The sequence below is a fragment of the Pygoscelis adeliae genome, unplaced genomic scaffold (genome assembly GCF_000699105.1).
Source record: "Pygoscelis adeliae isolate BGI_AS28 unplaced genomic scaffold, ASM69910v1 Scaffold66, whole genome shotgun sequence".
In the NCBI taxonomy this organism is placed as follows: Eukaryota; Metazoa; Chordata; class Aves; order Sphenisciformes; family Spheniscidae; genus Pygoscelis; species Pygoscelis adeliae.
In genome coordinates, this window is record NW_008825167.1 from 845,398 (window position 1) to 861,232 (window position 15,835).

General features: G+C 36.3%; 1 protein-coding gene across 1 annotated transcript in view; it reads right to left on the reverse strand.

Annotated features, from left to right (window-relative positions):
* The window catches only part of HHIP (hedgehog interacting protein), a 73,232-nt gene that overhangs the window by 14,949 nt on the left and 42,448 nt on the right, over window positions 1–15,835 (reverse strand). Inside the window, exons 5-10 of the mRNA XM_009328752.1 lie at window positions 6,173–6,324; window positions 5,563–5,736; window positions 3,995–4,138; window positions 2,956–3,077; window positions 849–972; window positions 31–161 (exon numbers count right to left, since the gene is read on the reverse strand). Of these exons, the coding sequence (XP_009327027.1) occupies window positions 31–161; window positions 849–972; window positions 2,956–3,077; window positions 3,995–4,138; window positions 5,563–5,736; window positions 6,173–6,324 (847 nt within the window). The remainder of the gene's footprint in view (window positions 1–30; window positions 162–848; window positions 973–2,955; window positions 3,078–3,994; window positions 4,139–5,562; window positions 5,737–6,172; window positions 6,325–15,835) is intronic.

Genomic DNA, 15,835 nt, shown 5'->3' on the forward strand with positions numbered 1-15,835 from the left:
TTTAATAACATATATTTTTTTTCTATTTACCTAATTCGTCTTCACCAAATCCCAAGACAGGGCCTGAAAAGAAACCTCTACATGAACCAGTGTTGCCAAGACAGAGGGGTTTCTCTTGCCACTGTTTGGTTGCAGGACTCTGTTGCAGTGTTAAAAAATTTCTATATTCAAAAACACATAAAGCAAATTGTTATATTACATTTTGAACAGAGAGTTTTCACTATCCAGATAAATAAGTAAACACTTGCTGCAAGTAGCTCCATGGATACATCTGTGTGGTTCATCATCTTATGATTTCCTGCCTGTTTTTTTTTCAGATGCTTAAAAAGCACAGCATTTCCCTTCCTGTCATTCAAACATTGCAAAATTGGGTTCAAGCTGTACTATATAGCCATTGGTGAATACTGAGCTATTTGGCATGGGAAAACTATGCCCATTCATTAAAAAAACATTCATTTTGCTCCATCAGTGATGTTTCCGTAAAACCCCAAAAGTTGTCAATATCTGACCAGTTAGACCTATTTGGGAAACAGTTCCACGATTAACATTTATTCCCATCATAATGTAAATGATGCATGTAAGTGTTTGTAGAACTAAAATCTTAAGAGTGCCGTGATGTGAGTCTTTGTACTTTTTTCCAAGGATCAGATATGTTACATACATCACCATTCGTTAGAATGCTGTGCTATTTTATTTCCAAATCTAGAATTTCATCTGCATTGTCACACCGCTAAATTGGCAAAGTGACACAATATACAAGACTGTTGGTGTTCCTTTATACAGGAAGCTCAATAACTAAATATACTTTATATGCATTTTTGTTTAAGAGTGAGTTATAAGAAACCTACCCGTTGCGGTCTCCAAATACATAACTTCCATAGAGTCTTTCAGACTGGCAGCCTCGATAGACAAATCCACCAACCAAGGATCCACTGCTGAATGGTTTGAATTCTAAAAGTGAAGGCTCACTTTCTAAAAAGGAACTACCGTAGCATTAGATCATATGCAGTTTCATATTTTGATTCACATTCATGAAAATGTTACTACTTCAAGAAAAGAGGTTAATTCCGTTTAAACATTCCTCAAAATTCAAGATGTGTTGCCGGAAATGAAATGTTACAAAAATCAGAAAGTTACAACAAAGGCACAGGCTGGGAGAATAACACTATATAGGGATTAGGGTGGACTTCCATTGAAGCCGATGTGATTACTGCTATTAACTTTTAAGTGTCTCTTAAAAGATCCACACTATGGATCTCTTGAACTTCCGGAATACAAGTCAACCCCCTTCACTGTAAAGTCCTTCCAGTATCTAGAAGCAGAAATTCCAGTGATTTTCAGCAGAACTTGTTTTCAAAGCCATTCAGTGGTTTGAGAAACACTTTCAAAATCACAGTTTTAAACACGGTATGTGTGTTACGTCCCATAAAACACTAATATTGCTGGCCGTACCTTCTTGTGGTAATTTATTTTATGCTGCTGTTGTAGTTGCAGTTCCTACACATACTCTTTTCCTTTTTTACAAAACTGCAGAGTTTAGTCATATCAAATAATGCCTTCAAGGAAGTTTCAGTGTAGATGTTCCTATTCATGCAATCAAATACTGCTTAGGGTAAAAGTAGGCTCAACTTGACATGCTAACTGCATAATTTTCAGTTAAAGCCACAGCCAATAGACCTTTTTGTTTTATAGGAACTTTTTTTTTTTTTTTGGTCAGAGGGCTATCTGCAAGTCTTTGATAAATGAATTTCCCAGATTATTTTGCAAGAGTAAGAGCTGAAATTTTATGTGGGAGAAAAGGACGATGAGCTCTTTTTATTGAAGCAATTGACCCACAGCCTAGTATTAATATTGGCAAGCTGTTCGGGATAGACACAATATTGCTTAGTTTACTCTGCAATAAGGATGCAGTCAAAATTCCATTGGAGCAGTGGTTTACCAAATATTATTCTTTGGTTTGGCTTTTATAAAATGAACACAGAAAATACATGCAATAACTGAAGTAGAACCATTGCATGACACCATTGTGTACTATTGTACTAGCCCCCACAGCTGCTTTGCTTTTAAGTACAGTACAGGTGGGAGAACTAGGGATGTGAGTAAAATCAGAAAATGCAACGTTCCAGGAGATAGACCAGTTCTTGATGCCTTTACACACCTTTGGCATTTATCGCCTTTTGCCACCATGAATTTACAAGCTGCTAAATGGTCAACCAAGGTAGATGATAGCCCAGAGTAACTGTCGCCTGGCTTGCCTGAACTAGCAAGCGATCTTAGTGAGTATCAGAGTTAAACATTAAACTAAAATGGTGACTGATAATCATACTGATCCAGAGAGCACATGAAACACTTTAAATTACTAATTGAGTATGTTTATCTTTTTGCATTCTAGTCTAAACTAGTCGTTTATTATGTAGTAGTAGCATAGTGCATTTTTCTAAGTTTTTCATTTTTAGTAACATTTAAACAGAGCTCAGTCATTTCCCTGTTTGGTTGTGGTCTGTTGTTGTCTGTCTCACTTTTTCCATTATAGGAGGCACATCACATGAGGTTTCCATGCTGTATCTTAAAAAGTTATTTGTGAATGGCTAAGAAAACATTTTCATCACTTCCTGATATTCCAAAATCTTTTCTTTATGAGCCATCATATGCAGCAACACTGAGATCTTTGACAGACTAGCAACTGGCATATTTCTTAAATCTTATTTACATGATATTCTACACCAACAAGAACAAAGTTGAGTCATTTAAATTTTGTTTTGTCTTGCATCTTTTATCTGTTTGTACCATACTTTTCATAAGTTCTATCTTTTGTATGTTACCTATCCTGTCTACGCAGTAAGGTACTTATCATGGCTATACAGTCCTTTCTCTATTTTTTTCTGCTTTCTATTTATTATTCCACGGGCATAAAAACCGACTGTTCCCAGTAGCTTTACCCTGGCTGGAACTTACCATAGTCTTTACCCTTTATTATTTGTAAGATTCTTGCTGAAGATCTGTTCTTTCCATTTGAATCTGAGCAAAGTATAGTTAAATTGATGTTTACATCTGTTGGGTGGCGGTCCACAGCACATCTGTAAAACAAAAAATATAAGAAAATCCATGAGATAGATGAACTCATAATGTGTAGTTCTCTATCAATAGTATGAAGCATCACATTTTGAAGGATTATTATTTCTTTGTGGTGCCTACTCATTCGAGGGACCTATTTCATACTGAGCCAAAATATCTGAGAAGTGCGTCAGATTTGTACACAAGACATAATATACCTTTCCCATCCCTGCACCATTTTTTATATAATGTGAAGTAAAACTATTTTTTCCTAGTGATAAAATGTACTTTGCTCAATAGCATCTGAAATGAATAGAGCTTTAACCAAGCTAAAGGAGTTGACTTATATGGTGTAGGAATTCTGGACTGTTAAAAAGTCCAAGAATCAACTCCTTATCTGAACAACTTGACTTTCTGAATTTTTTCAAACCATGACTTTAAATGTCACTTCAGTACTACCACCCACCTAATTTGCTGAATTATGTGTTGTTTAGTTAAAGCGTTGTCCTCCTCCTTGTTATTGTTTAGATTTCACCAGATGTTCTTATTTGTTTTTCACGTGCCTTTTTTTCTCAATCAAGATTCTACTGCTCTAATTTCTCAGATTCCCATCTCAGTTGTACTTGACCAATTCTCTGCTTTAAGTTCTCTTCTTTCATAGAGGTAATAATTTTATTATTCATTAAAAACAAAAATCCTGTGCTTCATTTCTGTCATTTTAGTCTTGACTTGTAATAGTTGTGCATTCTCTTCTCCTTCCCCTTTGCCAATGTACATTTGTTTCTAACTGTGACATATGTGTGGAGGTGGAGGAGTGGAAGTTTTAAAAAGTTCACGAGTGCCTTTATTATTAAAATTTTGTTACCCGACTGTATAAAAGATTTCTGGTTGAAAACAGTATCTGCTCCAGAGTAATTCAGTTTAATTGTAACTTACTTACCGGCCTGGGTTGTGGAGTCCATGTGCAAAAATCTCAGGAGGTTGGTTTGTGCTATTAAAATGTGGGTTGCTCCGTGGTATGGAATAAGGGACATTGCACAGGTCAGTATTTACGTCGAGGCGCAATACAGAACCTGTAAAATCACTGAGAAAGTTGGAGGATAAAATAATTGTTTTTTAAGAGTATTTTACTGGTAGATTTAATCCATATAATACTAGAGTGAATCAGCAAAATACACCACCCACTTTACTGAATAATCACATCTAGATTGGTTTTATGGTACATGCCAGTCCAAAGAATAGTAGCAGAACCTATCAAAGATTCAGTTTGGCCAGTATGTTGCCTTGTTATGTGCATACCAGAACGCCTCTGACCGTGCTGTTGGGAAGCCACTTGATAGTAAGAGCAACTTTCCATACATCAACATTGTTTTATGGCTTCAAACATAAAGCTATTAACTCTTTTATACTGTATCTCCTATAGAGTAACTGATTATGGATATAATCACTATGTAGTTACATAATGTTTTTTGCTAACACTTTGAATCCTACTCTTGAATTCAATGATTTCTAGTCACAGCACAATCCAAAGTTTAATTATACATTAATTAAAAAAAAAAAAAAGGCAGTAATTGTATTGGTTGAATGGAGTTGTTGGTATTTTTGGTAAAGAATCAGAACTTTCTTGTTACGTGAAACAGGACAGAGTAAAATGTTTTGCCTTACATTCATGATTGTGATGGAGGAAGGGAGGACAAGAATGTAGAAGGAGTGGAAGAGCATCAAAACTCTTTTTACAAACATGAATGGATGTGATATTTCAATTAACTCCTTTCTGTCTTTCTTCATCATGAATCTGTTTCAGTCTCCCCTTGTTTTAGATTTAATTTAAAATCAATTATTAGAATTGCTCTCTGGTCTTGGTTTTAAGTATATCCTCACTGCAAAGGGCAAGAGCACCTGCTATTCTGCTGAGCCAAAGAGGCCTTTGAGCATAGCAACCCCTTTTAGGTCTGTAAAGGCTCAGTACCACACCTTCTCTAACTGAAGGCAAATGTTGCAACTCCAACAGAGCATAATGAAACACAGGGAAAAAGCAGGTTGAGAAAATTGTATAGGTAGAACCAATAGGATTGCTTCATAGGTACTCTAGACATTTTCCTAAGTGATACAGTGTTGTTATTGACTCTGGTATGTGTTTGTAGACACTTTTTAGAATGTTTGCTCAATAAAGTTGTCTTGTTCATAGAATAATAGTTTGGAAAAAAGAAGTCTAACCTCCGCTTAAATACCATTGCATCTACTGGTGAGGGCTCCAATATTTAAATGGTTTGATAGCACACAACTACAAGAAGATGTATTTAAGCTGTATTTAAGAAGATGTATTTAAGACTGTTCTGAAAATCAGCAGTTTGCTAAACCCAGGAACTGAAAATAGTGGAATTATGTAGTAGAGGAAGGGGCAGTAAGATTTGTCCTGACAACTGCTGATCACTTAGATTCTGACCCCAAATACTGTGCAAAACGAGAAGACAGTAATAGAAGCCTATCCATTGGTAGTTTTTGTACCTTAAACCATCCATCTCCTCCATATCATCTAAAGTGATCATGCCATCTCCAAGAAAAATGTATAGGAAACCATCTGGGCCAAACAGAAGCTGTCCTCCTAGGTGTTTTCGATGTAGTTCTGCCACTTCTAAAAACACTCTTGCTGTTCTCATATCAACTTGGTGTGGATTTTTCCTGCAATATAAAGATATGAACACCGTTTTCACAGTTCACTATTATTGTTCTTCTTTCTAAAAATAAACTTGAGTCATTCAAATTAAACTTTAAGATGTGGATGTTGTATCTTGGTGGAAAAATGTCAAACAATAATTTCTGAGAAATTTCAATTTTCCAGCATTCACAAAAAATATTTTGCTGCCTATAAACAATAAGTAGGAAATAACTACAATTAAAAAATGACAGAATAACTAAAACAGTCTTAAAAAGAATAAACCAGTGTACTTACTGGTGTCCAAAACTACTGTTTGAAATAAAATTAGCAATAATTTTTCTGCAAGTGCCTGAGTATACACACTGTAAATCTGATAGTTCATTTTAGAAATGGGAAATACTAAAATGAAAAGGTTGCTGAGAAATACAGAATTTGTGAATTTTAGACTTCTACTGATACCTGGATACTGTGTATTCTACAACCCTAAGGATGTGGTCATGAGGTCCAATAGCCCACCGTTCTTGGTTGGTGGTATAAGACACATACAGCTTTCCATTTTTCTTGTAATTGGGATGGAATGCAAGGCTTAACAGTCCTCTTTCATCTCCTCCCTGCAGTCAAATGAAAAACACAAAGAATTGTGAAGTTAATTATGTTCTTTATTGTGTTTCAGCTGGAACCCCCCAAAAAAGTTTCTTTCTTGTGGATAATCTTTGCCCAAACTCTTTTATTTCTTTCCTGACTACTGCACAAAAAGGATTATAAAACATTTCACTTTGGGGAACTCTTTAAGAGTTAGAACAAGACAATTGTCTTATGTAGTTATCTATGCACAAGTCTCTTACGCCACTTTTGTGGAGTGATTTGTGTATGTAATCTTTGGGAAGCCAGGAAGACAAGTTTAAGTGCTCTGAAGGATTCTTTGCTGGGTTACTAGGTTGCTTGTAATTCATAGAAGACAAATAAAAAGGTCTATAATCAGCAGTCACTTCTAATCCAAGTATCCAAAACCTAAAACACAGTGCTGGCTGCCAACTCCCACTGCCTTGGCAATATGTTTAGAAAACAGTTAAATTGCTTGTGTAATATGTAAACCTTTGTTTTACCCTGGAGGCAGCAACATCAGTTGTCACAACTATGGTGGTCTGTTCATCATAGCTAGTACACTGTAGGTAATAAGCAGCCTTGGTCTCTGTGCAGAGAAACCATAGTTTTACATGTGGTCCTTCAGTGGAAAGTTTTTGTTATTTTTTAAAATAAAAATAGAAAAATCTCCAAAAACTTTCTTTTGTTATTATGTTTGCCACAAAGATTAGTACAGTTATATGTTAAGCATCAAATCCATGTAATGTACTGTGACAATGCAAATACTCCGTGCACTTAAATAGAAGGCAATTTTCTCTTTGGCTTCTAAAAATGTACGTAATATTACTGTGCCTAAAATTGTATTTGTATAAATGAAGAATAAAACTTAGACTTGTTTGTTGCTCTTGAGGTAATACAGGAGAGAGAAGCTGAGGCATAGAAATAAACAGACTACATAATTAACAATTCAAATTCAATTCATATATGTGATTATTCACAAGCTGATAGTTGTTTTGGAGTTTAACTCAGGGTTTGCCAGCCTTTCAAACCTAGTGACTCTGTTGTAGGTTCAAGTGCTCCAGCTCTGCACCCATAAGGAGGCAATGTTTTGCAACTCTAACCACACCTATGATAACTAATTATGAAATTTTAAATTATAAGGGAGAATGAAACTTTTAAAATGTATTTGCAATTCAGAGTGATGGATGGGCCTGTCTTCCCGTTGAAAGACATCCCACAAAAGGCCTAATTGGGAAAGTGCACAGCTTTAATTTATTTTAATTCAACATGATTGCCTTACTTCCTTTTTAATCACAACCACCAAAGAGAAACCTGAGTCAGAAATGGAGATGTAAATAGGTCAAGAGATTTCCATACAAAGAGATTTGTACAATGAAATCTGGATCCTGCTAATTTAGAGGCAGCCAAAATTTGCTAGTTTGTTTGCTAGAAAAATTTAGTTTCAGGGGGTTATCAGAGAGGTTAGTTTTGAGTCTAGTTAGAGCTGCCAAATCAGTTGCAGTCATCGTGGATGAAGGGACTGGTTAATCTAGCTCTTTCTCCTTTATGAGCCAAAAATAATTCTGCAGCTGAATCTGAACTGATTGTAGATATTATTGTATGAGTTCCTAAGAGTTTTGACCAAGTTACTCTGATAAAGTCTGAAGCAAAGGCAGGCAAATCAGTTGCTTTGGGAACAGTAAGGCATATTTCAAAGATTCTTGATGAATGATTCTATCTGTTGTGCCCAGACAAAGGCAGTCCTATTTCTTCTCCTGAGAGATGAGTTCAACTCATTTACGGGCCCAGGAATGTCAATGAGTCACACTAGACCTGCCATTCAAGGTGAGTTATTGAAAGTTTTAGTAAGAAAAGATCTTTCTGTTACTGAGCTGAAGATTTTATTTAGCACTTGGTGTTATGGGAGCTGTCTCAGTGTGAAAGTGAAGTTGTTGAAAGCATAAACAGGTGAAAATTAAATTAAGAGCTTTTAAAGAAGTACACGTGAAGCAAGAATTTGACGAATGAAACACGGGACCTGCAAGGTAGTAAGTACAGCAAGTCGTGCTCATAGGATCAGGCCAATACTTCTACTAATTGCTGTCTTGCATGATTCTATTAGACTGCAATATATTACTTTCTTTGTCTGTAGAATGTATCTATTGCTTCCTGAAAAGTCACGCTGCTTTCTGTTTTTCAAAGTGAGCCAGACACACTATGTTCTAAAAAGTCTATTTACTCTTGCACTTAATAAAAACTTCGGAAATATCCCTCTAAGAGACTGAAATCAGTGCAGCATCAAGCCATTAGTTGGCTTATGGTCAACTAGAAATCCAGCTGAGTTTTTCTATACTTATTTTTTCTGGTTTTGGAAAGCAGTTGTTCATGTGTGCTTTCAGCTTTATCACTAACTGGCAAACCTGTTGTTTCCAATTAAAACACTGCTACAACTGCCATAGCTTTTGAAATGATCTCTGCGGTGCCAGAAAGCATATAGTTTTCTGTAGTGTTGTGTCTCTCATGTTGTGGGGTAAATTGAGAGATATCCAGCAAAATGCCTTACGAGCAGTCATTCTGGTACTGTCAAACTGAGTAATTATGTACCAAGTTTCAAAATTTCAGATTTTCCCTATAGAATAATCCTCACTTTTATTTTTTATCAACAGACTTTTGACGTCTACTGTGAAACCAGCATCCCAGGCTTTACAGTCTTGTCTTGTAGATACCATGTGTCAAATATCTATATCTTTCTCTTGGCAGCTTAATAACTTCTTGACATCCTTTTCTTTTTAAGTTTCCCCTTAGATGAAATCAGCACCAACAAACTGTAGATGACATAGTAGCTTGTATGAGATTCTGCACTACACAATTTGATGGAATAACCATTAACATTTGTCACTTGTATAAGGAAGGTCGAGAAGAATGAGACAAATTTTTGTATTCCATTGGGATGTCTGCTGAAGACAAAGAACGATGGTTGGCTGAAATGAGTGATAATTACCTAAACATACTGTGGACTGGGGACAATGTGCAATCTCTATCGTAACTAAACCTGGAAGCTCACACTTCCAATGTCTGCCTACGCAGCTCTTTAGCTTGAACGCTCCTATCTTCTACTCGCAGTAACTGCATGTTTTGCACCAATACTACACTTGTTTCAAAACTGAGTTTCCTTGGGCCAGATCATAAGCTTCAGCTAAGGAGTTCTGTGAAAGGAAAAACATTCCTTTAAAAACCAATTTGGTCTAGTTTAGGACCACAAGCATGAAAATAATTTAATCAGAATTATATTAACTTAAGTCAGTACAAAGCCAAGTAAAGATTAATTGTATGCATTAAACTTAAAGTGTTTCTTTACTCTTCATTTTTAAATGGTTGGTTAGGTACATTATGTCAGTTCAAAAAGTATTTTACACCAGTAAGTGTTCTCAACTGAAGTATATTTTTAACATTTCTTTTTGCATTGTAATTTCTGTTGTTATATATTTACACTTTTAAAAATCTGAAACAACTGCACAACACGATCCACTTTGTATTTTGACTAACACTAAGAGGAGCAATTCTTGCACGTGAATACTGGATTTTTATAGAAAGATGCTATTTTCATGTAAGCGCTCCTTAGAAGTGGGCTCTACTTTCAATCTGTGTGTTTCCAAATGTACTCTGGCATATCTCTGATACTATATACAGAAGTATTATTATATTATTGAGGTATTATACTTTTTCTATAATACAGAAGCATATGCTGCAGTTATTTTTAAGACATGCTGCCATTTCATTACGCCAATATATGTATTATTTCCTATAGTAAATATAGAGAAATACATGGGAATGCCTTAACTGGTATTGTTAACTATTTCATTTAAAATAGACCATATTGTAAGCATGACCCTTATTTACGTAACCTTAATAGTAATTAATTTTAGTAAGCAAAACCAGACATGACCACTTATTGCCATTACTCTGTGTGGCTTAATAGTAAACAACATAGGTAGCAGATTCTAAGTTTTCCTTTAAAATTGATTTCACAATTCACTCACGTATAAAATAGTGGTATTTATACTTAACAGCTTTTTCATGTGGACAATCCCACTCTCATGTTGCAAATGAGTAGCAACCTTTTTTAAAAGGGGTTGTGCTTAAAATATATATATTCAACGGTCATTTGTGACTTAAAATATTAACTCTAATGTCTTTATATCATTTGTTTTCATCTATTATTATAGAGCAAATGCTGGGTAACTTGTTGAGGTAGTATGATCACCCTTAATTTAGCTTATTTCCTATGTAATAAATACCATAACTAATATGCATTACCATGTGTTTGATCTTAAGGAGTTTTATTTGTAAAAAAAATGGGGGAAGGGGTCATGGAACATCTAAAATCTCTTATCAGGCAGTACCATATGAACTCTTCAGAAAGGGATTTCTAATCAGGAGATCCCAAAAGAATCTCTGCTTATTTGAACCTTCCTTTACCGGATCTTACTGTAGGGCTGAAGATCAATGTCAGGTATTTTTCTCAGCGGGAATTGTTTGCTTAATCGACATGTTTTGGAAATTTGGCCCCAGCACAGGATAGAAACTTGACTACAGCAGGAGTAGAAACCGGCAAAAGGTCTGCTGCAAGGGCACACCTTGCCTTTCAAAGCTGCATCGACTATTTTGAGAAACACAAGGGGGAAGTGCCTCTGACATTTGAAAGGGGACAACAAATACAGAATGAGAAAACCAGAAATTGATTGGGCTGTAGGTATGGTATAGGAATAGAGCTCCCATAGATCCCTTGGGTGTTGAGAACTCAAGTGCTTTGCTATCTGAACATCTGTGGGGCCTGAGGCCTCTGGCAAGGGAAGAATTTGTAACATAAGACATTTACCTTAGGGAAAAATAATTACACTGATGTCATGGCTCAGTATAGTATGCATACTAGACCCTATCTCCAAAGTATTTCCTTTTTGCTGTTGTGCCGCAAAGCTTCTTTTTTTTTTTCTCTCATTTATAAAGAGCTTTGCAGTAATCTAAGGATTTTTTAAAAACATATTCAATATTTTTTACTGATTTTAACAAATGCACTATTTTAATACTTCACTTAAAAATAACTTTAGATACAGGAATATTTTACAATTAAATTTATACAGGAAAAATACTTAGAGGGCCATACTCTTACTTGGAATTTAAGCACAAATCCTACTGAAGTTAGAGGTGTTTTTTGTTCAGTTAGGTGCAGGGCAGGATTTGGCTGAAAATCATTGATGGCCAAAGTGCACCCACCGCAAAGTTGTTTGCTCTGATGTTCGCAGTGATATTTAAATGCTCATTTTTTTACAGGTCAACGGAATTCTCAATAAAGTAATGACGTCCCACTCCTTTAGTGCCCAGTGGGTCCAAAAGTCAGACCTATCAAAAGGCAGGAAGAAGGCGATTCATAAGACCAGTTCTGCACGGATTTTGAGTGGGGCTTCTCTGCGCTTGGGGGAAAGTCAGAGTACCTATTCACAGGAATTGCACACACATATTTATTATGCAGCATAGTTTTCCAAGAACTCTGGAGCGGCCATAACTTGAACAGAAATAAATAAAAATGGTTTGAGATATAAAGATAGCGCTGGAACTTAAAACCTAATTCTTTTTTTCTTCTTACTTCTGTTGCAGAGAAGACAAAATTTTGACATGGCCTCGATCATTTTTTCTTTGCCTTACCTTCATAGTCCTTGGAAGATACCAGTCACTAAATGCAGGACCTTTCACTTCTAGTCCTAGTCCTCTGTACTTATTTTTTTAATTCCTCAACTCCAGATTTTGCTGTTCTGCTGGGCAAGTCTTTAGTTTAATCCAAATGACAATCCTCGTCCCCTGATAATACAATTCTTTCTTCCCGTCCTCCTAAAGAAAGTATATGAAACTTATAAATGCAGATACCAACCCAACACAAACCCACAGCTTGCCTCCTTCACACTCTTCCACCAAGACATGAATCCTGCTTTGACAGCTCTCCCAATTATTGGTTAGAAGCAGCTAAAAGCTTTGAGCCAGCCAAGAGCCAGCCAATAACTGGGAGGTTTTGGGCAGCGTGACATACAACTGTGAGTGTGCTTGCAAGGAGGTGGCCATGAGCCCATGTGAGGTCTGCATCTGGACTGAGAAACTTTATGTACTGCACTACTTTAGGAGAATTGGAATAACAGAAGACAGTGGAAATCAGTCCCGGAAGAGGGAGATTCAAATAAAGACCAGATGATTATTGCATTCAGTAAAGCTGGCTCAAGAAGGTGTGAATTACACACTTCCCTGCACCACAGAGGCCTCTTGAGCTGTAAGCAGCATTCATCCTCTGGGAACACAGGTGGTGATTCCACCTCTGTCCCCAGCTGGATTTATTTTCAAGGAAGCTTTACATTCCACCAGCAATTCAGTGAGTGGTTCACCAGCAGAGACCACTAAGGGAAGGTAAAAAATAAGCATGCTCCTTCTTATTTCCCTGGCATGCCTCCACTTTCTGGCATTTATTTATTTATTTATTTATTTGGTATATCTGCTTTCCTATACTTTTCCTCTTCAGCATTCTTCCACTATAGACTGTCTTCTCCCGACAGCTTTTCAGCTGCATTGGTTTGAGGTCTATTGTGTTGTAGAATTAGCCTTCTAGGAAAGGAAGAAAGCTTCCTTCAAGTGAATGAGAATGCAGTAAGTGCTAAGAAATTTACTGACCATGAAAATCCTTCATTAATAGGGAGAATGGACTTGACCTTTGTATTTTTTCTCCTTCTTTCTGTTGCTTTTAAGCTTTACCCACCTTTCCATGCTATTTCTGTGATAAAGGCAAATTTTACAACTCTCTTTCAGTGGGCAGTCCAATAAAATTGGCTCAGATGATACCCCAAAGAGAATAGACTACATTACATTACCATTCACAAATACATGACGTGATGACAAGAGACTAATAATCCCTTTTTCATTCACCAAAACTGTGACTTTACCTCTTTCAATCAAGAATGATTTTTTTTTAACTTAGACCCTATTTTAATGCTATCTAACATTATTTTTCTGTAAACACACAAACAACACAAATTAATCTTACTAGTGATTGAATGTTCTACCAATGCTCTAATTTGACCACGGTCCTCTCAGACAGCTACTCCGGTTTTCTCATGCTCTCATTCCTTGACTATGTGTATAAAATTTATCTTTATTGTTCAGTAGCATGTTTCATAAAATTTTTCTTTTTGGTTAAAATACAGATCTAATGGCAGAGAGTTGTCAAAAGAGTTTAAGAATTATAATTCAATACATAAGTTGCTTTTATGTGGCATGACATTTCAGCCAATCACTGCTGCTTTTGTCATTGCTAAAGATAAAAATATGCTATGGAAAAATAAAAATCTTACTATGGTGCAAAGATCTCCCTGGGCTGCTAAGTTAAGACTTTTCATAAATGTCCACAAAAAAGTCTACAGCACTTTAAAATGAGCTGTAAGACTTTTTTTTGTGCTGAGAGAGGGAAAAAAAAAGAGGATGTATGGTGACACATAGCAAATTTGACAGTGCTTATGTAAAATGAACCAACCTACAACAAATTCTATACTCCGATAATTGAAAACAAATTCATGCTGTTTTACCGTGACCACTTTATATGGAAATTTAGGGATATAATTCAGAACAGAATAACAGTAATTATCATACTCTCTGCATTAAATTAAAACCAGAAATGTTGATTTGTCTAATTGTAGGCATTAAAAAATAACTAGTTTCAAAGAAGAGAGATGCAAATGGAAAGATGCCCTGATGACATTACTCTGTCTTACCCACAATTCTGCCTTTCTCCTTTGGCTCTCAGTACTGAACTGTTGTCTGTTAAAACAGATACTTGCTTTTTCTGGTTGCAAGGGGAATGTTACATTCACATGAGCTATGTATTTAAAATAAATCGGGGGGCGGGGGGCAGAGAGCAGCAAACCACACCCAGCTTGAAGGAAAAAAGCTACAGATTTCCACTCAGATTGGTCCCCACGTCTTTACTGTTGTCTGTATGCTAATGGATATTAAAACTTGCTCAGCAAGTGCTAAAAGTAAGTTGCTAGCAGTCTGCGTCTTTAAAAAAAAAAAAAAAAAAAAAGAACACCTTAAACAGGATACCTTTTGCCAGAGGGTAATGTAGGACTAGAGGCGCTTCATTCAGTCCACACCGTTTGCGTTTTTTGCCCAAACATTACTATGGTAATCATCCACGTTTGCAACATAACCTAGATTAAACTGTGGTCCTTATGAGCCTGGCTCTGTCACTGTTGTAAGAGAAGAGTGAGTTCAGTGGCTTATCAAAATGATACTCATCTTCACTGTCAAATATAAAGGTACTCTTCTTCACTGAAGGTTATTTCTTTAGCGGATTTCTAGCTTTACTCATTAAGATTAAGGCTCTGAAGGTACTTAGCAAAGGTTGTAAAGTGTTTTCTGCAAGATATTTCAAATCGCCTTATTTTAAGAAACTGGAAAATCATATTATCTGAATGGTTTTTGGTAGGGGAGTAGGAGACAATTTGAAGGATAGAAGTTCAGGTGACATAAAAGCACAGGACAGAGACAGGAAGCATATGAAAAGTTAACTGTAATTGATGCTTATATTCCACCTATCATCTTGTCTGGGATTCTCTCCTGAAGGCAGAGCCACCATGTAGAGCGTAAGGCTTGCCTGCAGGCACCAAAAGTTGGGAACATGTCACCATTTTTCAGTTGCCAAAGAATGTGTGTGCAAATGCTAGAGATAAAGCAAATGCTATTCTGTTCCCTAATATCCGAAGAACTTTCGGACTCTGAAATCTGGATGCATGGAGAGGCGTATTTCAGCCTATATTTAGCATCAGCATTCAGCATAGTTTTGATAATGATGTGTCGTATCTTCAAAGCAAATGCTGGTTGCATATGTTGCTGGTTTTCTCAATAGATGATTACGCTAAACATAATAGGCAAAACCAGAATTTATATTCTTAGAAGCTCTGTAAGTATTCTTCAACATTTTACGAGTAGACATACAACAGATCTACTGGATGAAGGCTAGACAACTATGTTATGTCTATTTACTCCAATTTTAAAATTGTATATACCTATGTTCTTTGTCCATTCAATTGTTCCAAACAGTAAACAGTCTTGTCTTATTGGCACAAATGCAAACAGAAAACCAATTTAGAGGTCCAGCATCTGCTACCGAGTTTTAAGCTTCCACATGTGAGCATGAGCATTGGAAGTGTATTTGTTACCCAAAATCAAACTGTTTGAAATATAAGGACTGCACTTGTTGGACTCCTGATACAAAGGCCGCTAGAAAAAACAAAAAATGCTATTACTGCACTTTTTTTCAACAAAAGCTGTGCATGCGCGTCATCTTTTGTACCTGGGTCAGAGATATATTTAAGCACCAGCACCCCCACATTTCTGAAGAGCACTGAATGGGAGCTGGGAAGAAAAAAGCGTCTGAATTCTCTGATAGGGCACAAGTGTTTTTCCCACTGGTACTTTGCCAATCCCTTCCGCCTCACGGTG